The sequence below is a fragment of the Hemiscyllium ocellatum genome, chromosome 16 (assembly GCF_020745735.1).
Source record: "Hemiscyllium ocellatum isolate sHemOce1 chromosome 16, sHemOce1.pat.X.cur, whole genome shotgun sequence".
In the NCBI taxonomy this organism is placed as follows: domain Eukaryota; kingdom Metazoa; phylum Chordata; class Chondrichthyes; order Orectolobiformes; family Hemiscylliidae; genus Hemiscyllium; species Hemiscyllium ocellatum.
The window spans coordinates 10,038,828-10,064,477 of record NC_083416.1 but is presented as its reverse complement, the minus strand read 5'-3'; the positions used below and the strand labels follow the sequence as shown (position 1 = coordinate 10,064,477).

At 43.0% G+C, this 25,650-nt stretch overlaps 1 protein-coding gene across 1 annotated transcript in view; it reads left to right on the top strand.

Moving 5' to 3' along the window:
* LOC132823334 (dedicator of cytokinesis protein 2-like) overlaps positions 1 to 25,650 on the top strand; it is a 717,727-nt gene that overhangs the window by 135,361 nt on the left and 556,716 nt on the right. The window contains exons 11-12 of the mRNA XM_060837030.1: positions 1,300 to 1,375; positions 4,717 to 4,796. Coding sequence (XP_060693013.1) covers positions 1,300 to 1,375; positions 4,717 to 4,796 — 156 coding nt within the window. The remainder of the gene's footprint in view (positions 1 to 1,299; positions 1,376 to 4,716; positions 4,797 to 25,650) is intronic.

Below are 25,650 nucleotides of genomic sequence, written 5' to 3'. Positions count from 1 at the left end.
CTAGTCCAAATCATTCATCCTTTTTAAAAGTAAACCACTGGTCTCTTTGTCCATTATGTTTTTTCAAAAGGTGATTCATCTTGGCTCACACAATAGCGGTTTCAAGTGGTAATTAGTTAATCTTCTCAAGTGGCAAGATACATATCAGATTAGTCCCAGATCTGCCAGCATTGCTGTAAACAATAGAAATGCCAAGTGTTAGTTAACTAGGTTGGGTATGTTCACTGACAAGTGCCTTTGACAATCATTAGAGTTTGCTTTTATTCAGTTTTGGTGAATACCTCTCTGGATTAATTAAATACATATTGTATCCTCCTTCCAGGATCTACATTCTGACTGACAGTTCGGATGGCTAAGACTTTATCACAAACTAAGAGCATTGTTGACAGAGAGACAGGGTGACTCACGGACAGTAGTCTGATTGGCTGCCGACGTTTTATAACTTAAGTAGTCTTGGGCTCAAAGAGCTAAGCTTCAGTTCATTCCCCTCTCCTTGATTGCTGGTTCAAAGCCTTCCATGGCCCCATTCTTCCGAACTCTGCAGCCTTCTTCCCAAATCTGTATTCCTCCAACTCCAGCCTCTTTGAGCATCCTCGATTTTGTTGCTCCCTGCCATCAGCACTTGTATCATCATCTGCCAAGGTCTAAGGCTCAGAGATTCTTTCTCTGAACCCCTCCATTGTCCACTTCCTTTTTTGATACTTGATGCCTCTTCACTCAAGTTTTTGATTATCTGTCCTAGCATCTTCTCAGTGTTAAGTTTTGTCTGATACAGTTCCTTGGAATTTTTAAGGAAGTAATATAAATACAAGTTCTAATGCTATTGGCTCGCATTTATAGAGAAAACAGAGGGGGGCAAATAGGTTTTCTTGTTGTTAAAATTGCATCATTTATTTATATTTAAGTTGAGAAATATTGGACTTTGAAAATGTTTGATTGATTTGATGATATTGTCAGGGCAGCAATTATTATCTCTCTGCAGTTGTGCTGAAAGGATGGTGTAATCTGTTTTCTGTTGTTGGACTGGAGACGTGTGTCATATAAACCTGATAGGAGACCCAGCTTTTTTCCCAAAGGATAGCAGTGAGTCAGTCAGGTGGCTAGAACAATTCTGCGGCTTTTCTGGCCATTTTCCTCATGCGAATTCACAACCCATTTGATGTACTGCATTTAATTCCACAACCTAACCATTGCAGATCGTGAAAAATGCTTACCCCCTGCTGTACTGGGGCTATTTTTTCTTAACAAATTAACATTTCCTGTTTCTGTGTGTTTGTCTCTCTCCCTCTCCGTTTCTAGTGATGGACATCACCGATATCGTGAAGTGCAAAACAGAAAGTGATGAAGAGAAACAACATTTTATTCCTTTCCACCCGTAAGTCAAAAAGCACAGTTTGTCAGTTTGGGCAGGGTAAGCATGATGACATCAATTGCTTTTGATCATGATATTCCTTTAAGCAAGAGATCAAACATAAAGATCCATCTTGGCTGATATTTGTTATCGATACAACTCATGTCCTCTTTGGCACCTTAATTCCAATGCTGTCAAGATTTAATTTGAGATCATCAAGATGGGATGTGGTCATTCTGTGCTGACGAGATTATGAGCTGAATGTCAAAGTGACCAGCTGAAAACTAAATTTCTATGGAAAATTTGTTAACACCAGTCAGCTCTCTGTAAATGTTTTTGACCCTCCTTTAGACTGACATATTGTTAATTACACATAATCAGGAAACAGTAAGTTATTCAGTTCTGAGGAAGGGCCATTGGACCTGAAACATGAACTCTGATTTCTCTGCAGACCTGCTGAGCTTTTCCAGCAATTTCAGCTTTTGTTTCTGATTTCCAGCATCTCTAGTTCTTTTGGTTTTTATCCACGTGTAGACAGATCAGCTGGGGACACGGGGATGTGTTAAGCCTATGGGGTTGAGCGAGTGGGTTAATGGGAAGGGGATGTGGTTTTTCTGGATCTCACTGGTGTGTTCAGATTGAGACAAGAAGGTGCTGAATTAGGAGCACTCTGTCGATTTCTGTTGTGCCGGGAAAGTGGGGAATGAGGAACAAACTGGTTGTGAGCAGACCCAGAGTGGGCAGGGTAAGTGACTCAACTTGTGAGGGAGGGGCTAGAGCAATCACTAATCTCAGGCCTTTGTTGGGGAAGAATATCAGTCATGTATCCATACACCACTGCTGCCTCTCAGCACCAGAGACCTGGGTTCAATTCCCGCCTCAGGCAACTGTCTGTGTGGAGTTTGCACATTCTCTCCGTGTCTGGATTTCCTCCAGGTGCTCCAGTTTCCTCCCACAGTCCAAAAATGTACAAGTTAGGTGAATTGGCCATGCTAAATTGCTCGTAGTGTCAGGTGAAGGGGTAAATGTAGGGCAATGGGTCTGGGTGTGTTGCTCTTCGTAGGGTCGGTGTGGACTTGTTGGGCCGAAGTAATCTAAACTAATCAAATCTAAAGCAGGCTGCTCACTTCCAGGCCATCCTACTGCATTGGCCTTCTCTGTATGTTACATCTCCCTGGCACAGACACTGCTGGATAATTATATCTTTGCGTACTGAGGGAACCAGGCATTAAGGGTTTGGGCTAGGGACAGGATTGCTGCTCTTGTTCCTCCCTGATTCCTGACTCCACAAAGCCCTCTCCTGCCTTGGCCTGAGCAGGTGTCTGGTCTCTGCCAGCCATCTGAATTGCATTAAATAAGTTCTTTAAATCCCACAGTGAACTTTGAAAGTCAGCCTTCTGATTCAGAGTTGTAAATATTATCAACAATGATGGCATTTATAAAAAGGATGCATTTGCAATGTTGTCGAGATGGCCCAGAAAGCAGGTGGACCAACTAATTGAATTCTAAGTCATAATCTGAGGACAACCCCAGGTTTGATCTGTACTGTGTGAACTGGTCTCAGTTCAATCTGGATCAAGATGGGGACAACGGGGACAACGGGGAGTGTGGTTTCTTCGGCGCCACAGAAACCTCATGCTGGAAAGTGTAAAAAAACAATGGAACCTAATTCAATTTTAACTGATCATTATCATAGAATCCCTATAGTGTGGAAGCAGGCCATTTGGCCCATCAAGTCCACACCAACCCTCCAAAAAGCATCCCACCCAGACTCACCCCCCTACCCTATCCCTATAACACTGCATTTCCCATGGCTAATCCACCTAACCTGCACATCCCAGCACACTATGGGGTTAATCTGCCTAACCTACACATCTTTGAACTGTGGGAAGAAATCCATGCAAACACAGGGAGAACGTGCAAACTTCACACATGCAGCTGCCCAAGGGTGGAATCCAATCTGGGTGCCGGCACTGTGAGACAGCAGTGTTAACACTGAACCAGCGTGCCACTCATAATTTTATTAATGAGTAAGCAATATATTGAAATACAAATCTACTAGAAAGATTTAAAAGAGACATGAGGGGCAAATTTTCTACACCGAGAGCAGTGAATGTTTGCAATGAACTGCCAGAGGACGTGGTGGATGTGGGTACAGTTATAACATTTAAAAGGCATTTGGATAAGTACATGAATAGGAAAGATTTGGAGGGATATGGGGCCAAACACAGGGAGGTGGGACTAGTTTCGTTTGGGATTATGGTCAGCAAGGACTAGTTGGACCAAAGGGTCTTTTAAGGGTATTTTAAAGAGTACTGATTGGAGAAGGGGGGTCATAGTAGGAACTAGATAATTCCATTTGGAATAATTGGATAAATACCTAGTAGATTTGCATTTCAATATATTGCTTTAAAAGTATACCCCCTAGTTTTGAACTCCCCCACCTTAGGGAAAGGACCATTGCTATTCACTTTACCTACATCCCTCATGATTTTATAAACATCTATAAGGTCACCCCTCAACCTCCTTCGCTCCACTGAAAGATGCCCCAGCCTATTCAGTCTTTTTTTATATAACTAGATGAACCTATACTGAGACAATTAGAGGTATGAATCAGAACTGGAAGTCACTTACAAGCTTCAGTGAAAGTCAGGACCTAGAATAAAGGAACAGGACAACATCAAATATGCAAAGCTCTCTGCCAGCATTGTAGGTCCCTTGAAAGACTGCTAATACTCACAAATTATCCCAGTCTCCCAGAATTAAGACTAATTTCTTATATGATTTGGGAGAAGCATCATTCAGACATTTTATTCTTCTGATTTGCTTGGGCTGTACTGTCAGGAAGCAGAAGAGCTTCAACTTGCCCTCTGGTTAAAATGCGTCAAAATATAGTGCATATCCATCGGTGCAGAGGATTGTGGGTAGTGTGACCACCATTATAGCTGAGATGGTTGGGCATGTGGTTAATTCTCGAGAATGGACAGGGCAATTGGAGGCGAGAGGTCATATGACAACCTCTTCTGGAATATGAAGCATCCGGAGCTCTTTTGGTTTTCTTCTGGAATATGGTCCAACTTAATTTGGCAATCCAAAACCCAGCACAAACAAACCACAACAATTTAGGCCGAATGCTCTCAAATATCCTCGATATGAATAATTCTAGCAATTATACTTTACTGTGCCTTAACCATTTTCTATTTGATTCATATTGCAGTCATGCAGATACTGTTTACAATTACTGATAGGTATCATGATGTTCAGAAACAACTTCACGTTTAAACCCTCCGATGAAAGAATTACTTTGATAGTTGTAAGCTGCTTCATTTGCATTTCACTAATTTTAATTATATGATTTGTTGCAGGTTTATGGCAGAAAATGATTTTCTGCACTCTCTAGTTAATAGAGTAATTTCTACCAAGACAGGAGATGAAAAGGGTCAAGGTAATCCTCTTAATCAAACAACATGGAACTTTCTTCTTTTCTTATTTGCCCATAATATTAAAATCGATTAATGTATTATTAAAATTACCTATTAATTTTAAAATACTGTAGCGCTCTATTGTATTTTGCAGAGATATCTGAAATGAATTAATATGAAATGCAGGGACTACTGTCATGTGGACAGTATTGGCTGGGTTCAAACAGTAGAAGCCTACAAAATCACCGAGCAGTTAGGCTGTGCTTAGGCATTGGTTTAGAACTGTCTGTGTGATGGATCATTAATCTCCATCAGAATAAGCAGACAACAGACAAACTACCAGTTTATTGACTTACCTAATGGCTCTTAGTTGTCCAGTAGGATAACAGCTGGAATGATCCGTTCAGGTCCAGGAGTAGAACTTGACTCCATATTTTTGGGAGGCTAAGTGAAACTGAGCCAAGTAGTTTTAGAAAATTGGGTCTTATCTGCGACCCTTTTTATTTTCGTCTAGTGAGATTGTTGCCAGCAGATAAGTCTGAAGAAGTAACCTCTTTAAAGAATACAAAGTCATTTTTTGGGAGCACATTTTGATGATGTTGTATTGGACTGAAAGGTCCTGCTATTGGTCTGCACTGCAGTCAGTACTGCTGAAGGATCTGGATTACAAATAGAGGAGACTTAACTGTTCAACCAAGCCCCAAGATCATTTGGAATGTTTTTGAGAGTCATTGGAAGATTTACAAGGATGTTGCTGGGTTTGGAGGGTTTGAGCAACAGGGAGAGGCTGAATAGTTGGGTTCTTTTTTTCCCCTGAGTCTGAAGGGTGACCTTATTGAGGTTTATAAAATCATGTGGGGCATGGATAGGGTGAATAGTCAAAGTCTTTTTCGCAGAGTAGGAGAAACTAGAGGCAAGAGATTTCAGGTGAGAGGGGAAAGATTTAAAAGGACCTGAGGGGTGATTTTTTCATGCAGAGGGTGGTGCATGCATGAAATGAGCTGCCGGGGGACGTAGCTCAATGACAGTACAATGACAATATTTAAAAGATTTTGGGATGAGTACATGAATAGGAAGAGTTTAGCGGGATATGTGCCAAGTGCTGGAAAATGGGATTAGATTAGTATAGGATATCTGGTCAGCGCAGATAAGTTGGACTGACGGGTCCGTTTCCGTGCTGTATAATTTTATGACTCTATGAGTTCTTTCACAAGTTGTGCCCATTCATTCTTTCAATAATAAAAACTGTTGCCTTTGACCCCCTAACTGTTGCACTCTCTGTTTCCATCATTCTCCATGGTCACCGTGTGAGCTTGAACCAGACTGACCTTCAGCCAAGCTTCCTGAAATCATCTCCATCATCAAAAAGCCTCTACTTCCAATATTGTGCGCTTGCTTGTCTTAGGCCCAGCCACAGGTCTTCTCCTGAAACCCTCAAATATGTTTTTGTGGTCTCCAAGGATGCCCTGGCCAATTTCCCATCCAACACTTTCCACAAACCTTAGCTTGACCAAAAGTCTGAAGTGTTGCCTTAAAACTTCTTACAAAGGTCTTGTTACCCCATCAGCTGATTTTAGTTGGCTCCCAACCCACCAAAAAAACAGCAAGCCAGGCAACATATAATCCCAAAACGTCGATTCCCCTGCTCCTCGGATGCTGCCTGGCCTGCTGTGTTTTTCCAGCACCACACTTTTGAACTCTGGTCTCCAGCATCTGCAGTCCTCACTTTCTCCCAACCCACCAACACGACCAAATTAAATTTCCCATCCTTTGGTTTCAATCTCTCTGTGGCCTTGCTTCTCCTTGTCTTTATAATTTCCTTCAGCTCTGCAGGATTCTGGAGATTCAGCATTGACCCAGTTATGGCTCCTTCTGTATCCTTGTTTACCTTTGTCCCATCACTCCAGCCATGCATTCAACTCTCTCGGGTCTGAGTTTGGAATTTTCCTCCTTCAACTTGTGTCTCTGGATGTTCTCTCAGATTGTCCTTAAAAAAAATAAAACTACCCCGTAATAAATATTTCAGGTTATCAAGGAAAGATCAAAAGCAAGGATTATGATGGCAAAGAATGACGGAGGTATGAAGTGAACAACAATATGATGATGTACAATAAGAGTGGTAATAGGAGTTACAAATTGCAATAGCAAATTCATTAGTAACCCTTGGATCTCTGAAGACTGGGAACAGTGGTTGAAATCTGAAATCTTGAAACACAGTGTGAGTAAGGAAGGCCGTAAAATGCCTACTTGAAAGATTGTGTGCTGTTCCTAGTGTTTCCATTGGACATAATGGGCGGCACGGTGGCACAGTGGTTAGCACTGCTGCCTCACAGTGCCTGAGACCCGGGTTCAATTCCCGACTCGGCGACTGACTGTGTGGAGTTTGCACGTTCTCCCCGTGTCTGCGTGGGTTTCCTCCGGGTGCTCCGGTTTCCTCCCACAGTCCAAAGATGTGCGGGTCAGGTGAATTGGCCATGCTAAATTGCCCATAGTGTTAGGTAAGGGGTAAATGTAGGGGTATAGGTGGGTTGCGCTTCGGCGGGTCGGTGTGGACTTGTTGGGCCGAAGGGCCTGTTTCCACACTGTAAGTAATCTAATCTAATCTAATCTAATCTAATAATTGTAACAGTGTAGGGGACAGAGGGCAGAGAGATCAGCTTAGGAGGAGAGTGGTGAATTGGAATGGCGAGTAAATGGAATTTTGGGATCACACATGCAGACTGTGAGGAAATGATGTGGACTGCACTCAGTCTCCCTGTTATTGAAAAGCCTGCATTGTGAGGCGAGAACACAATACACTGAACTGAAATAAGTACAATCAAATCGTGGTTTCACCCACATGGAAAGCTTCAGTCCCTGCATGGTAGAAATGGAGGCAGCGAAAAGGGCAGGTTTTGCATCTCCAGAGTTTGCACAGGAAGATGTCAGGAGAAGGAACAAAGATGTTGGGAATAACCTGGTGTCATCAGTCTCCTTACTCGCCAGCCAGCGGTTCAATCTGATAGGCTGTGGCCAAGAAACAGAGTCTAACAATAACGTTTACATCTTCACAAATTTAACGGTAGGACTTAGAGGAAAGATAAACCTTTGTCTTCCCTCAGTGCAACAGTGCTTCCCACGTCCCCCTCTGCTTGTTCCCTCCCTCCCTCCCTGCCTCTTTGTTCATACTGTGGTTGGGATCCTCATGTAAAAATCAAACCTTTCTTTGAGGTTAGTTTCATGGAACAGACTTTGACACAAATAATTATGTGAAGGGTTGGCATATGGACTTGAATTGGGCCTAAGTGAAATCCAACAGAAAAGATTCTTGCAATAAAAACATCAGAAGATTTATATTACTTAAGAAACACTTAATTATTTTATGACATTATAAATTAGATACATTTCATCCACATTAAAGTTGATGACTCCTATAGTATTGGGAGCTTTATGCATTTGCAATGAAATCAAATCTTTAACTCCGGGAAGAAACATTGCTTCAAAATCTTTGGCCTTTGATTCCTGAAAAACAAGTATTGTCTTTTATAGGAGGTACATGAAAAATTAAGTCTAACTTGTCTCAGAAATCATGAGACTGAGTTTAACACGAGAGGTTGCAATTTCAGGGGTGTGTACTGAAATTGCAAATGATTGTTTTTAAGCCGCTGAGGCCAGTCACTCTCAGATTTAATTCACCAATTAAAATGTTGCCTGTTCTGCCATGAAGGTGTGATGATAAATCTCTCTTTGCAATTTTTGTTTTGTTTTCTATTAGTGGACTCCACTGCTCCCATAATGAGGAATGATCAAACTCACTCTGAAATTAAAATAAATAAGCTGCTCTTCAGTTGAAGTTAGTTTATCGCTTCATTTTTCATTCCCTCAATATTTCAACTGAATCCTTTGTCTCACTGTTATAGATGCACTTTCTCCAAGCTTTCCTTTAATTAATGAATGCTATATGTCCGTAGATGATATCTGGAATGTTTAAGCAACATAATTCTATCCATCTCCCATATCCACACTCTGTGTCTTCTCGATCGCTAACCTAAAACGGCTCAATAGTTTCCATGTCAGCTTAGTCTCTTAGAACTCCATGCCATATTTTTGATTTGATTTGATTTATCATTGTCACATGTACCTAGGTACAGTGAAAAGTTTTGTTTTGCATGCAGTACAGGCAGATGATACTGTACAAAGTGCATTCAGGTAATCGAACAGTGTGAGAATACCAAGTTACAGCTGTTGCACAAAGAACAAGATCAACATTAAATTTAAAATTTGAGAGGTCCATTCAGAAGTCTAAAAACAGTGAGGAAGAAGCTATTCTTGAACTTGTAGGTAGATGTGTTTAAGCTTTTGAATCTTCTGCCCAACTGAACATGTTGGAAAAGATTACAACCAGAGTGGGAGAAGTTTTTGGTGATGTTAGTTGCCTTCCCAAGGCAGTGAGAAGTGCAGATGGAGTCAACAGATGGAATGTTGGCCTGTGTGATGGACTGGGCTGTGTTCACAACTCTCTGTAGTTTCTTACGGTCCTGAGCTGCTGTACCAAGCCATGACGCACCCGGATAGAATGCTTTCTCTGGCTCATCTATATGAATGGGTAAGAGTCTAATCTTGGTAATATTGTTGGATAGTGTGCATGATGGAGGGACTATCAGTGCCTTTCACCTTTTGCTGTTAAACCTTTGTCCTCTTTAGTCCTCTGCCAGAGGGCAGGGTTTATCCTTCATTCCAAACTTTTGCATTGGGGAGGGCAATGAGGCTGGTGACCAATTCACCTGAGATGGAATAGGGATTGGACTCCTTGGTCTTGGCACCAACTGAGCATTCAAACAAGGAACAAGAGAGATGTGTTGGCTGTCAGGTTAGAATCTAGGGGTAATACATGATCAAGGGAAGATATAGGTGATGTAAGTATAGAGTTTTTTTTTATAGACATTTTTATTGAAAATTTAACATTTTTACAAGTTTACAAAAATAAAAAAAACCCAAGTGTAAACAATGATATACAATTAAATCTTAAATAAATAATAACCAAAATTTAACAAAAGAAAAATACTGAGAAAAAGAAGCAAAATTCAACTAACTACTAATCTAACCTACAACTAACCAGAGTGTATAATTAAGTTTCTTACATGATACAAATAAGAGAAAGGAGAAAAAAAAATTGCGGCTAACACAGAAATTGGATAGTGAGATACATGCTCGGAATGTGTTAACATCAAATGTAACAAAACCCGTTTTTGTGCGGGATTCCTCTCCCAAGGGGCCCCGGGCCAGCCAGGTTCACAATCTCAGTTAAATAAAAGCCCTTGTTAGCTTGGCCGAAATATCTGTATTTAGATAATTCAAGAAGGGCTGCCATATTTTATGGAATAATTCGGTCTTTCGGTGCACCATATTTGTAAGGAAGTCAAGGGGAATACATTCCATAATTAATCTGTGCCAATTTGAAAGTCCAGGGGGCCCTCAGCCACCCAGTTCACCAAAATATTTTTCCTTGCACAGAAAGAGAGAATAGTAAATAATCTCTTCCCGTGCATATCCAGGGAGGGTAAGTTCGAAAAGCCCAAAAGAAGAGATACAGAGTCCACTCTAACTTCCGTTCCTAAGATTTCTGTCAGAGCACTTGCTACTTTAGTCTAATATCTACAGATCTTATGACAGGTCCATAGGCAATGTACAAGAGTGCCCACCTCTATTTTACATTTGGGACACATTGGAGATGCTCCTGCCTTAAATTTTGCCAATCGATCCGATGCTATATGGGCCCTATGAAGTATCTTCAGCTGAATAGCCTGAGTTCTGTTGCAGATGGTGATTCTTCTGGCGTTTTCCCAAAATGTCATTCCATGTTTCTATAGAGATTTCTACTCCCAAATCCTGATCCCATGTTTTAAGCAGGTTGTCCATATCTCCCGATACTTCATCATGTAGTAATGATAAATAGTACTGACAGAAGATACCCCCATTGGCCGTAGCACTCTATGTTCTCTATCTGATTTATAAAGACTATCTAGTAATGTAGTCTTCTTCTGCATATAATCTCGAATTTGGAAGTATCGAAAGAGGTCTCCATTAGGTAATCCAAATTTCTGACGCAGCTGTTCAAGAGACATCAGGACCCCTTCTTTAAACAGATCCCCTAAACAAGAGATACCCCTGGATCTCCAGAGTTTGAAAGTGGCATCTGTAAACCCCAGTTGAAATCCCCATGCTCCCACTATCGGAGCATAGGGGGATGTTTTATGTGAGTTGCCCTCATTTTGCCACAGTATATTCCAAGCTTTAATTGTGTTTAGTATTATCGGATTTTTACAGTGATCCGTAATGATTTTCCTCTTGTCTGAAAATACAAGGTTAATAAGTGGGCATTTTACTTGAGAAGCCTCGATGTCCAGCCAGATTGATTGCAGGTCAGACAAGACCCAATCGGCTATTTAATTAATAGAGAACAACTGATATTTCCTAAAATTTGGGAAATTCAATCCTTCCCTTGCCTGTGGAAGCTGTAGCTTTTTCAGCTTAATGAGGGGCTGTCTTGATTCCAGATAATGGAACCCAACCAGCCATATAATTTACATAGTGCCAGCCTCAGCAGCATCACTGGAAGCATTCTCATAGGGTATGGGAGATGGGGCAGGGCATTCATTTTAATTAGTGCTATTCGACATTGGAAGGTCTCCCCTTCACTGGAGGTCCTGCCTTACCCTCTCCAGTAAATGCACAAAGTTAGTCTTGTATAACTGACCAAATACTGAGGTAATAAAAATGCCTAAATATAAGAAACCTTCCAGGGACCACCAAAAGGGAAAGTGGGATCCGTCCGATAGGTGGGATATACTAGCAAGGCCACTCATTGGCATAACCTCTGATTTTGAGAAATTAATTTTATAGCTTGAGAATGCACTAAATGTATTAATAACTTGGATTAAGCGAGGCACGGACGTCAGAGGATTACTGAGGAATAGAAGAACATCATCTGCATAAAGGGTAATTTTATGTTTACCTGTACCAATCCTCAGGGCTGTTATATTAGGGTCAGCCTGTATAGCTTCTGCTAGTGGCTCAATTATTAGTGTAAATAGCAATGGTGAGAGAGGACATCCCTGACAGCAGCCCCGACCCACACTGAAGCTATCTGAGTCTAATCCATTGGTAATCACAACTGCTTTGGGATCACTACATAATGTTGAGACCCATTTGGTAAACATCTTTCCAATGCCAAACCTTTCCAATGTGTAAAACAAATGTGACCATTCAACCCTATCAAATGCCTTTTCCGCGTCTAATGAGACTACTACTCCTGGTATCTTTCCCTAATGGCAGGCTTGAATCACATTCAAACCCTTCTTATATTATTGGATGATCTACGGCCCTTAATAAACCACGTCTGATCCTCCTTTATGATGTATGGCAATACCCTTTCTAGCCTCAATGCTAACGTTTTAGAAAGGATTTAAAAAAATCTACATTTAGCAAGGATATTGATCTGTATGATGCGCAATCTTCTGGGTCCTTTCCTTTGTTAAGGATAAGAGAGATATTTGCCTCTTTCAGCGAAGGCGGGAGACAGCCCTGACTGTATAAGTATTATACATGTCCATAAGTGGACCAGCCAATATTCCTGTAAATTCTTTATAGAATTCAGCTTGAAAGCCATCTGGGCCAGGTGCCTTACCGCTCTGAAGTTGCCTGATTGCATCAAGTATTTCTTGGACTGTTAGGGGAACATTCAGGACCGAAACCTGTTCCGGAGTTAGGTCCGGAAAGGTCAAATTTTTAAAAAATGATTGCATCCTCCTAGTCCTGTCTTCACAATCCTGCGATTTATATAAATCAGAATAACATTTTCTAAAGATTGCATTAATCCTTTTATGAGCATGAGTCAGAATACCCGTACTTTCCCTGATAGACGTGATAGTTTGAGGGGCCTTCTTTTTCTTTGCAAGAAATGTTAAGTATCTACCAGGTTTATCACCAAATTCATATAACCTTAGTTTTGCAAATAATATTTCCCTCTTGGCCGTTTGGGTAAGCGTGGTGTTTAGAGCTGTCCTAAGGGCCGTAATCCTTTGCAATTTGATAATAGAAGGTCTGTCAGTATATGCTGTTTTAGCTGCTTTTAAGTGAGCTTCAAGCGGATGCTGTTGTTCTCCCTTTAATTTTTTCTGGGTCGCTGAGTAGGAGATGATCAAATCTCATGCGTAAGCTTTGATGGTCTCCCACATCATTGATGGGTTGCTAGCCGTACCTGAATTAATTTCCAAAAAAGTTTTAAATTCTTGAGAGAAGTACCTTACAAATTTACTGTCTTTCATCAGGAAGGGGTCCATACATCAATGCCAGGGGGGATGTCTCATTGTTCCCCGCCTTGATTTCCATATATATAGCAGTGTAATCGAAAATTGCTATACTGCCTATTTTACAGGATGATATGGAATTTTAAAAAATCGAAGGGGCAAAAAACATATCGATTCTGGTATGGCATTTATGGGGATTGGAGTAAAAAGAAAAATCTCTGCTCTGTGGATGAAGACATCTCCATACATCCACTAATCCTAATTCTTTGTGCAGATCCACCAATTGTCTAGATCTGGGAGATACTCCTGCAGTACTCTTGGGAATCCTATCTATTTCCAGATCTATAATACAATTAAAGTCTCCCCCTATAATTGTATGACGGCACCACGAGCCATCAATTTTGAGAAGGCTTCCGTTATAAATTTAAAAGGATGTGCCAGGGGGCAATACAAATTTAAAATCCCATATTCCTCTCCATTTATAAGGGCTTTAATCAGAATATATCATCCAGATTCATCTTTTATCTGATTTAGAATTTTGAAAGGGAAATTCTTCCGAATAAGAGTAATAACTCCCCAGCTTTTTGAGCTAAAAGAAAAAAAAGGCCTGATCAAATCCACCCTGTCGTAATTTCAAGTGTTCTTTATCCAATAAGTGTGTCTCCTGTAGGAGAGCTACATCAAATCTTTCTTTCTTGAGGTTTGATAATATTTTCTTCCTTTTGATTGGTGAATTACTCCCCTTGACATTCCAGGTGCACCACTTAACCGACTGATCAATCATAATCGTCCGGGCAAATCCGAGACCCCTCGGGAGGGGAAACCCTATCCAGAACATCCCGAGCATAGAGCATATAAAATTCACAAAAATAAAGGCTCTCTAATACACTCACAACAGTATAATAAAAAAACTATTTCTAAATTTAAAAAATATAAAACGTATTGAAATGGAGATTTTCCCCCTTGTTCCCACTTCCTTTCCAAAGGTCCATCGTATCCTCTCCCAACCAGTGCCCCACCCTTGACCCAGACACTCCTCAATAGGATGAGGAGAATTCAAATATACTACAGAGCTAGAGTTAACAGTGAGCACCCTACCCCCACCCCCACCAACACCTGGATAGATTTGGTAATGTTAATACCATGTATAAACATATATAACTGTAAAATTACAACCTCAACAAGTAATAATTAAATACAATAATACAAAATAACATGGGAAACCAACTCCACCAACATTAACTAGACCTCCCCGGCCTATATATATATATATATATATATATATATATAATATATAGAATAATAAAAAAACAAGGGGGGGGTGGGAGAAAATCGTTAAGTAGAGAACAAATAAATAAATCCCTCTCCCCACCCCCAAGATAATATTAAACAGTAAGGTAAAAAAACGGGGATGAATACATGAATATATAAAAGAAAAAGAAGGGGGGGGGTGTAAACTGGAGTGGGGGGAAAGCAAACCAACATCAATTACCTCTTACAATTTATCTAAGAGAGTCCAAAAATTCCTTGGCCTTTTCCAGCGATCCGAAGTTATACATGGATCCTTCATGGTTAAAGCGTAGCGTCGCTGGGTAGCGTAAGAGGTATTGAATATTTAAGTCCCTTAAACACTTCTTCGCCTCATCGAAAGCCTTCCTCTTTCAGACCAGAGCTGGGGAAAAGTCCTGGAATAACATGATCTTGGAAGCTTTATAGATCGTGGCTTGGGGATCTTTCCCAAGATTGCTAGAGGCTTTAGGAGGATCTGCCTCTCCTTCTAGCTCTGCAGCCGGAACAGGACCGGGTGGGGACGCTGGTTCGAGCCGGGTCCACGCACTGCAACCCGGTGGGCCCATTCCACCCTTACCTGGCCTGATCCAGCGTCCAGATTTAACAGCTGTGGAAGCCACTGTTCAAGGAACCTTGTAAGCTGGCCTTCATCTTCCCGTTCGGGAAGCCCAGCAAGCGAATATTTTCTCGACGACCTCGATTCTCGAGATCGTCAATGTGGTTCTCTAAGGTCTGGACTTGCTGTTCGAGAGTCCGGACACGATCCACGGCCGATTGTGCTGTAGCTTCGGAGGTTGCGGCCTTTAGCTCCGCCCCCCCCGACTTGGCACTCGATTTCCTTAATGTCTCGGTCGTGCTTTTGTAGCGCGGCCGAGGATGAGTCCCATCGACTTCGGGATTCTTCAATAAAAGCGTCGATCTTCGCATCAGATGATTTCCACAAGGCTCGCCACCGTAGGTAAGTCCCCTGGGACGGCTGCGCATGCCTCTGCTGCAGCTGGAGAGGGTGGGGGAGAGGTTCCTGCTTGCTGAGAGCTGTGGGCTCCCTTCCCTTTAGTCATTTTTACTGGAGATTAAATTGTTTAAATTCAATACTAAACAACTAATTACATTAAGTAAAAGCTATTTTAAATGATTTAGTGAGTGTGGTGGGGGTGGGTGACCCACTTTGCCCAAGTCTTGGGAGGAACACTGTAGACTCAGACTTGCTGGGTCGCTTATTAACAGTTATTCAGGAGTTAGACTATGTATTTAATCATTTAAGTTTTCCTGGGTAACTCTTTTACTTAATTTGTTCAGAAGCCTCCCATTCTCTGATTTAAGTGAAGACCTTTTTGATTAGATTAGATTCCCTAAAGTGTGGAAACAAGCCCTTCAGCCCAACAAGTCCACAATGACCCTCCAAAGAGTAACCCACCCAGATCCATTTCCCTCTGACTAATGCACCTAACACTACGAGCAATTTAACAAGGCCAACATCTTTGGACTGTGGGAGGAAACCGGAGCACCTGGAGAAAACCTACACAGACACAGGGAGAATGTGCAAACTCCACATGGTCACCTGAGACTGGAATCGAAGCTGGGACCCTGGTGCTGTGAGGCAACAATGCTTACCACTGAGCCACCATGCCACACTTTTAGGGGGTTCGTAAGTGTAAGGAAAGTACCCAGTGGAAATTTTGATTCCCAAAGTGCTGTTGATGGTGAGGAAGAGTTGAAGCTGAGAAGGACCGTTCACCTCAAACTGAGGGAAGCAATTTGCCAGTTTGGCCAATTGTAGATTCCAATACTGTAGAGATGGACCCTTACTCAAGGAGGGATGTAAGCATACTGGAAGCAGTTCATGAGATTGGTATGTGGAATGAGCAGGTTGTCTTATGAGGAAACATTGGAAGGATGGGCTTAATTCCATTGGAATTTAGAAGAGTCAAAGATGCTTGACTCAAATATATAAGACCCTGATTGGTCTTGACAAGGTGAATGTGGAAAGCATATTTACACTTGCATCTCGAACTAGGGAGCATTATATTCAAATTTGGAGTTGCACTTTTAGGACATAGTGGAGTTTAATTGGTTTATATAGGACATAGACTTCTCTGTGCTGTGCAGCTTTGGAAATCTGCCTCAGAAGGCAATGGAAGTCATTTAATTTCATTTTTAGACAGAGAGAGAGAGAGATTGGCTTTGGGTAAGGGAATTGAATGAAGGTAGATGGACATGTGGAATTCAGAATACAATCAGATCAGCCATGAGCTTACGGAATGGTAGAATAGGATTGAAGGACTGAATAGTCTACTAAGGCTGAGACAAATTTGTTATTGTTATGGGAATTTAAGGTTATGGTGAAAAGGCAGGAAAGTGTATGGGCAGGGTGATTGCGCTCAGACTTTTTCCCAGGGCTGGGAACTAGAGGACTAGAGGGTGTCAGTTCAAGGTTGGAGGGGAAAGAATAAATGGGAACCAGAGGCGCAACTGTTTTACACAGCAGGTGGTAAGCATTTGGAATACAGCTGCTGGACGAGGTCAGTCAATATCTGGCATGGAAGTACTGGTGTGTGAGGAAGTATGAGGAATAAGATGTTTTGTTTCCTATTTGAGATCTGGCTACCATCAAGCTACCATATTGACTCTTACCAGGTGCTTGTGTGTTGGTGAAAGCCAGTCCTTTCTACCCAGTGAGGAACATCCATGGCCTGGTTTTTCTGACAGTGAAAGTGGTTGAAGCAGGTACATTAACAACATTGAACAGACTTTTGAACAAATACATGTGTAGGAAAAGTTTAGAAGGGTGTAGGCCGAATGCAGGGACATGGGGTGGACGTTTTTGTCAGCAAGGAGCAGTTTGGGCCAAAGGGCCTGTCTCTGTGCTGTAGCATGCTACGACTCTAAATGGATTTGAGGATTATCAGATTATCAACCACAATGACCTTGAATAGCAGAACAGATTTGATGGGCTGAATGGTCTACTTCTATTCCTTGTAGTCTTATGTTCATATCACCAGGAACAGTAAAACGCACCAGGTGTCAGACTGACTAAATGGTGACATGCATGGAAGGCAATGTAAAGATCAAGGCTACAAAGATCCTGCACATGGCACATTGAGGAAGAGGAAAACCAGACCATGGGTTATAGAGGATGGTCCTCACTAGGTAGAAAGGACAGGCTTTCACCAACATACAAGCACCTGATAAAGGTCCAAATGGTAGCTTGGTGGTAGCAAGATCTCAAAAAGGAAACAAAACATCTCATTCCTTATATTTCCTCACACATCAGTACTTCCATGTCAGATGCTGACTGACATTATTCAGTGGCTGTATTAGCATTAACAAGGTTTCAGCTGAGGTGGAGGAATAGCCTGCAATAACTGAACCAGAGACGTAAGGCTCAGTATCTGCAGCAGTCTACGAACCTAGCTCCACGGCAGGTTCAGAACTTAAAAGAGGAAGGATGTGATAATAGGATAGCTTTGAAAATACCAACAGGATTGCCAAAGGCCAATGTGGGTCCATGAAGTGGAAGGCATGTTTGCCAAACCTATTGGAGTTTTTAGTAGAGTAGATGAGGGAAAACCATTCCCACTTGGGAGATTATTGTGGAAACAGGCCCTTCAGCCCAACAAGTCCACACCAATCCTCTGAAGAGTAACCCACCCCAACCCATTTCCCTACATTTTACCCCCTGACAAATGCACCTAACCTACACATCCTTGAACATTATGGGCAATTTAGCATGGCCAATTCACCTGACCTGCACATCTTTGGATTGTGGGAGGAAACCCATGCAGGCACAGGGAGAATGTGCAAACTCCACACAGATGGTTGCTCGAGGCTGGAATTGAACCTGGGTCCCTAGCCATGAGGCAGCAGTGCTAACCACTGAGCCACCCGTTGTGCAGAATCGCATGGAGTGGGGGTAATATATTGGCATGAGTTGGTTTACAGACAGGATGCAGGAGGTAGGACTAAATCAGTCATTTTTGAACTGGAAAGTGGTGATAAGTATGGTACCACACAGATCACTGCTTGGACCTACTGGTCATGATATTTATCATTGATTTAACTGATGGACCAAATGTAACATTTGCACCTTTGTGGATGATACAAAGCTAGGTGAGAGCATGAGCGGTGAGGAGGGTGTGCAGGTTTCAGGATGATTTAGTGGATAAGTAATTAGCAGGTGCAGTATAATGTGGATAAATGTGAAGTCGACGACTCCAGTAGGAAAAACAGAATGGCAGAGTATTATTTAAATGGAGATAGATTGGGAAATGTTGATGTACAACAGAACCTGGGTGTCTTTGTACATCAGTCAATGCAAGAAAGCAGGTACAGCAAGCAGTTTGGAAGACAAATGATATTTTGGTCTTCATTGTAAGAAGCTTTGAGAGTAGGAATCTTACTGCAGCTGTACATGGTGAGACCACACTTAGAATATTGTGTTAAAAAGTGTGGTGCTGGAATAGCACAGCCAGTCAGGAGGGCAGGTGAGTCGATGTTTCAAGCATAAGCTCTTCATCAGGAATGCCTGAAGAACTTATGCTCGAAACAGGGTCAGGCAGCATTCATGGAGAGAAAGCTGTGATCACTTGCATTTTTTGTTTTCAGTACAGATTCCAGAATCTGCAGTAATTTGCTTCTCCCTGGATTCAGTCTTCCCTGGCTTTGGAGGGCTGGGGTGGGATGGTGTTCAGAGCAAAGGGTTACAGTCTCAGGAGCTCGGGTCCACCATTTTGGCTTGAGGGGAGTCCAGATTCCTTCACTTGGATGGTAGTGAAACTGTGGAATTGACTGGATCACACAAAATCATAGCTACATTGATTCATAGAATCACTACAGTGCGGAATGAGGCCATTCGAGTCTGCATAGAAGCATAACGCGTCAAAGAGAGCGCAGGAGTGTGGTGTCGAGATGGAGGGTCAGCCACGATTGTGTTGAATGATACATCGGAACTGATGGGCTGAATAGCCTACTTCTGCTCCTGTTTTCTACATTTCTATGAGATAGATCAACCGCCTGTCTCCTCAGGGGACGAAAGGGGTGGCGTCTGACAGAGAGGCTGAGGGAGCCAGCACCAACAATGACGTTGAGGAGGAAGTCAGGACAGTAATGAAATGAGGCAGGCAGGCCTGAGACAACCAGATTGTGACTAGATTTGAGGTGAATTAACATGTGTGGAAAATCAGAACCATTATACTGTTCTTACCCTCCTGAGCTTTATACCTTTAAAACATTAAGAGCCTTTTGTTTACTATCAAGTTTAAATTTTCTTGTTCCCTCTGTACCTGTGTTTTTTTTGGATAAGAGGGTAAATAATGCAAGATTAATGGAGACTGTGTTTATATGGTTCAAATCTCTATTTGCAAATCTCTCACTAAGTTGGAGAGGGGCTAAAACATCCCAACTTCCAAAGCCCAAACATTGAACTTAGATTCCTGGTTTCCAGAGATGAAGTACCTCCCAGAGGATAGTAGTGAGTCAGACCCTGCTCCCTATTCATACTACTTCACATGATGGGTCTCGCGAACTTATAGAGTGATCAGCCTACCTCAAGATCACTTACACGGAAACCATAAATAGCCGGCAACCTGAACAGATTAAACGAGACCATAGACTGATACATAGAGAGCCATATTTGTGTTGTTGAAACTTTTAAAGAAAGGTGATAACTATGAACACTACGTGACTCCAATATTCATAGAACATAGAACATTACAGCGCAGTACAGGCCCTTTGGCCCTCGACGTTGCACTGGCCTGTGAAACCAATCTGAAGCCCATCTAACCTACACCATTCCAATGTCATCCATATGTTTATCCAATAACTATTTAAATGCCCTTAAAGTTGGGAAGTCTACTATTGTTGCAGGCAGGGCATTCTCTCTGAGTAAAGAACCTACCTCTGACATCTGTCCTATATCTATCACTTCTCAATTTAAAGTTATGTATTCTTGTGCTAGCCATCACCATCTGAGGACAAAATTCTCACTGTCCATGCTATCTAATCCTCGGATCATTCCGCATGACTCTATTAGGTCACCTCTTAACCTTCTCTCTAACATAATCAGCTCCAAGTCCCTCAATCTTTCCTATTCCTTAACCTTTCCTTCCCTTCGTCTTGAAGCCACATTGATGGCCAAAGCTGAACTTGCAGAAGATTTCTAACTGCCTTATTGCCTCATTTCAGATGATTTTGGCGGGGGTTGTCTTGTGGTCAGAGGTTTAGAAGTCTCTGGCCTGCTGTCAGTCTCCTGCACTTTACCTCCTTGGTCCAATCAGCTGGAAGACTTGGATCACTGGTAGCATAGAGAAGATGCAGCAGGGCACCTCTGGAGTGTCCTGAGATGACAATCCTTGGGTGGATGACTATCCAACCTCATCCCCCCCGGTGCCCAGTGATACCTCCCTCAAACTTTGAGGAAAAAGTCAAAAGCTCCCTCAGCTGCCTATCACCTAGGAATGAATGTATCCTTGCCTCTGGTCCTCATCCATTGTCCTTATCCACCACAGTGGCTGCAGCCATTGCTCACATGATAGAATTTGATGTGGTGGAGCCTGTTTTGGACTGGGGTGGACAAAAGTAAAAATCAAGCAACACCAGGTTATAGTCCAACAGGACTCAAATCACGTGGATTCAACTACTGGGATAAAGGAGAACAGTGAAAAGTGCACAGAGCCACACCAGTCAGAACATGGACCAATACCTCTGCCCTAGGCTCTGGTTTGCACGTGGCCTGTCACCTCTACTCAAAATTCCCCTGATTTTCGTCTGCATCTCCATTAGTTCACTAATGGCTGAGCCTAGATGTTCAACATTAGTACCCGGAGTCCACAGGGGCCTGTTCTACCACTGCCTTCTGAGGGTCAGAGACCCTGGCCCCTTGCTTCCTCCTTTAGCTGTAGGGCCTTGCTCACCAGACTGTGACCCTGAGCTGACTCTGGATGGATCATTCATTGAGGTGGAAGTCTCTGTATTGGTGTGGAATGGGGATGAAGGTCTGAACAGTGCATCCTCTGAGGCTTGTGACAGTTCCTCCGTGGAATTGTGGTTGCAATGGCTTGGAGAAATGGATGAGAGAGACGGGGCCATTTGTTTGGTTGTAGCTTGGAAGTGGGATCTCGAACTGCATTGAAAAGCTTAAGGATTCGTTAGTGAGCCACCACATTCACCCAAGTTAAAAATCACACAATACCAGAATATAGCCCAACAGGTTTAATTGGAAGCACAGCTTTCAGAGCATTGAAGGAGCAGTGTCTAGAAAGCTAGTGCTTCCAAATAAACCTGTTGGACTATAACCTGGTCTTGTGTGATTTTTAACTTTGTACATCCCAGTCCAACACCTGCACCACAATGTTTTATCAAGACATTGCAAGTTGGCTGTAGATATCTAATCTCCCCTTTACCATGTTCCCTTGCTCTCTACCCAAGTTGTCAGCCTGCTCTTTGCATGGGGTCATGAACCTTACATCATCCCCATTTGGCCATGTCACTCCATATTATGCCTGTTTAGATTACTTACAACAAGTCCACACCGACCCGCCGAAGCGCAACCCACCCATACCCCTACACATACCCCTTACCTAACACTACGGGCAATTTAGAATGGCCAATTCACCTGACCCACACATCTTTGGACTGTGGGAAGAAACTGGAGCACCCGGAGTAAACCCACGCAGACACGGGGAGAACGTGCAAACTCCACACAGTCAGTCGCCTGAGGCGGGAATTGAACCCAGGTCCCTGGCGCTGTGAGGCAGCAGTGCTAACCACTGTGCCACCGTGCTGTTCTTCTCCTGCATTAAGAGATTTACATAAGGCACACAAGTACAATGGAGTTCCCAGAGCTGTGCCTGTACGTTATCTACAGGAGGAAGATGGTGAGAACGAGTTGGGTGTTACAGGGTTCTGATCAAAAGTTGGCTGAGTGACATCAAAGAGCTAAAGAAGTTTAAAAGAAATAAATCATTATGCAATGTGCGTGCCTGAGACAATTGTGTTTTTTAATCTGAAGCCATCTTTTGTTGTTGTGCCTTGTTACTTGGTGAAAAGCTGTCAGATTTGCACATTCTCCGAGTTGTGATGAAAACCAATAAGCTGGTGATGTGCTGAGTGATAAATTGCTAAGTGTGAAGCCTGGCAGATGTGTGAGGCAGCGCAGTTATCATGTCATGGCCGCTATATTGGTTACTGCAGATTCTTTCCAACCTGACCTGTTCAGAGATGTTCTTACACACACCTGTGGAGTGGGTGAGTTTTGAACCTGAGCCTCCTGGCTCAGAGGCATGGACACTAGTGTGTGGTGCAACAGGAGCACGTTGCTAGCAGCAATGATGAGGCAGACATTGATTACGCGTGAGAAGTCTTTTAAAGAGATGCCTAACAGCCAACTTCCTACATGGCAGCCCTTTCCAAAAGCTAACTCTCACCCATCAGGACATGCTGGCATGGGACCCCAGAACAAGAGACTGCTACGTTGGCAGGAGTGATGCCAGTGAGACAGGCCCTGTGGTGAAACAATGGCGTCTGAGGATCAGCGACTTTGATGTTATTGAATCTGGTGTAGACAATGGCATGGTGTTGATCATTCTGATCTGGCTCAGACCTCAAACTTAGATGGACTTCTGTTGAAGCTACATCTTTTGATTTTCCTCTTATTCTTAAAAGTATTAAAATGGTGCCGTATCATGGCGAGGAATGAATGATTTTCACTGTATATTATTGTATTTTTCACTGCAAAGTACACGTGACAATTAAAACTGTTAATTCATTCATTCAGGAAGCATTGAGTAGGTATTAGATTAGATTAGATTACTTACAGTGTGGAAACAGGCCCTTCGGCCCAACAAGTCCACACCGACCCGCCGAAGCGCAACCCACCCATACCCCTACATTTACCCCTTGCCTAACACTATGGGCAATTTAACATGGCCAATTCACCTGACCCGCACATCTTTGGACTGTGGGAGGAAACCGGAGCACCCGGAGGAAACCCACGCAGACACGGGGAGAACGTGCAAACTCCACACAGTCAGTCACCTGAGTCGGGAATTGAACCTGGGTCTCAGGCGCTGTGAGGCAGCAGTGCTAACCACTGTGCCACCGTGCCACCCACTGTAGATCCCCTACAGTGTGGAAACAGGCCCTTCGGCCCAACAAATCCGCACCGACCCTCCGAAGAGTAACCCACCCAGACCCATTTCCCTCTGACTAATGTACCTAACACTATGGGCAATTTAGCATGACCAATTCACCTGACCTGCACATCTTTGGACTGTGGGAGGAAACTGGAGCACCCAGAGGAGCTCACACAGACACAGGGAGAATGTGCAAACCCCACACAGGCAGTTGCCTGAGGCTGGAATCAAACCTGGGACCGTGGTGTTGTACGTCAGCAGTGCTAACCACTGAGCCACCGTGCCGCTCATGGTAAAGCACAGCAAAGTATTTGTCCTCAAGTGGTACAATTACAGCATTTAACAGGCATCTGGATAGGTACACGAATAGGAAGGTTTAGAATGATTTGGGCCCAAGTGCTGGCAAATGGGACTGGATTGGGTTGGGATATCTGGTCTGCATGGACGAGTTGGACTAAAGGGTCAGCTTCTGTGCTCTACATCTCCATGACTCCATGACACTAAGTGGCACTGGATCCGGGTTCTCTGAGCTGCCCATAGCTACCGACCTCCACAGCCACCTTTGTTCAAGCTGCCTACATCAGTTGCACGCTTGCCATCCCAAGGGAAAATAACTCCCTTTAATACTGGGTGTCTTCAGGAAAACCTCTGCAGAGGCATCACTAAAACATGGTGCTACTTCTTTCCTGGTATCTGGCATCTCCAGAGGTGGATGGTGTTGAGTATAAGTTGGACGGTGCTCCCAGAATTGCACAGTGGAAGGGCTGAATGGCCTCAAGGCAGAGTGTTCCTGGTTGGGGCAGGACCTCCTGCCGAACCCGCCCATCAATTCGGCCTCTTTACTGAGGTGCGACGAGGTGTGAGTGTGATCATGTGGACAATAGCTGACCCGTCTCTGAAGGGGCATAACCTCCCCCTGTTCTAGATTAACCTCTGCACTTGGGTTTACTATCAATCTGAGTTTGAGACAATCAATGGTTGCAAAACAGTCTTCCGTTTTAGAAAAAAACACAGGAACAGACTGTGTGTGATAAGAGAGAGAGGAAAGAAAGATTGAGTAAAAAATGATCACCAGTCAGCTTAACAAAACACAGGCACACCACGGGCCACTTTCTAATTTCCCTCAGGTTCCATCACGGCAACGCTATAAAACACAACTCCATGCATCAATGAAGCAACGAAAGTGTCAAAACAATTGTTTGGCTTTTTCTGCTGTGAGTTCACAGTGTGGCTCCCTGTTTAAAATCCGTGTCATTCCACAGAAAGCCATCTGTCATTTAAATGAACTGTCGTGGCAGAACTTTCATGTCTGGTGTCCTGTCCTCCTTCACAGACATTCAAGGTGAAAGCACATCCTTTCTGGCTGACTTTCTATGATCTATGAAACCAATTTGTTCTTGCTAAGTCAGTGCTCTGCTTAGAGTTGTCTCCAGCTCGCTCTAGTAACCTGGCATAAAATGGTGAGCAATGATAGCGTCCAGACAACTCCCCAGCCGAGCCCTGTAGAACGGCTAACAGGATTCACTCTGCACTCCAATATCCCTCCGAAGTAAGGAGTGAGACAGTTGACATCCATTCTCTGTTACTGGGATTGTGAGCAATGATGATGGGGGTAGAGGAGGGAAAAGAGAAAACTTAGGGTATCCATCACTTTTCCTAACGCGCGTTAGGTACTGAATCAGCTCCGGTTTGCTGACAGCAACAATAACCATTTGAACTTATGTAGCACTTTTCATGGCATTAATCAGCACAAGATGTTTCATTGGGGTCCTACGTATTTACAGTGAGCTAGAGAAGGAAAATTTAGAACAGTGCTTGGGCAAGGACAAAGGGTATTCAGTCGCCTCTTGAAGGAGAAAGGCAAAGATGCTTGAGGAGACAATAATAGAGATTAAGACTGAGGCCATTGAAGGCTCATGCACCAATGGCAGGACAAAGAGAGTGCAGGATTGACTGGGTGACTTTTCATAAATTCTAAGATCAGATATAATGCTGAGCCACATATAGAACAACACAATTCAGCAATTAAAAACCGTGATGTGCATACGTGCCATTCGCATCATTGATTGTATTAGTCATACAACACAGAAACAGGCCCTTCGGTCCAACCGGTCCATCCTGAACATAATAACAAATTAAACTAGTCCCACTTGCCTTCGCTTGGCCCA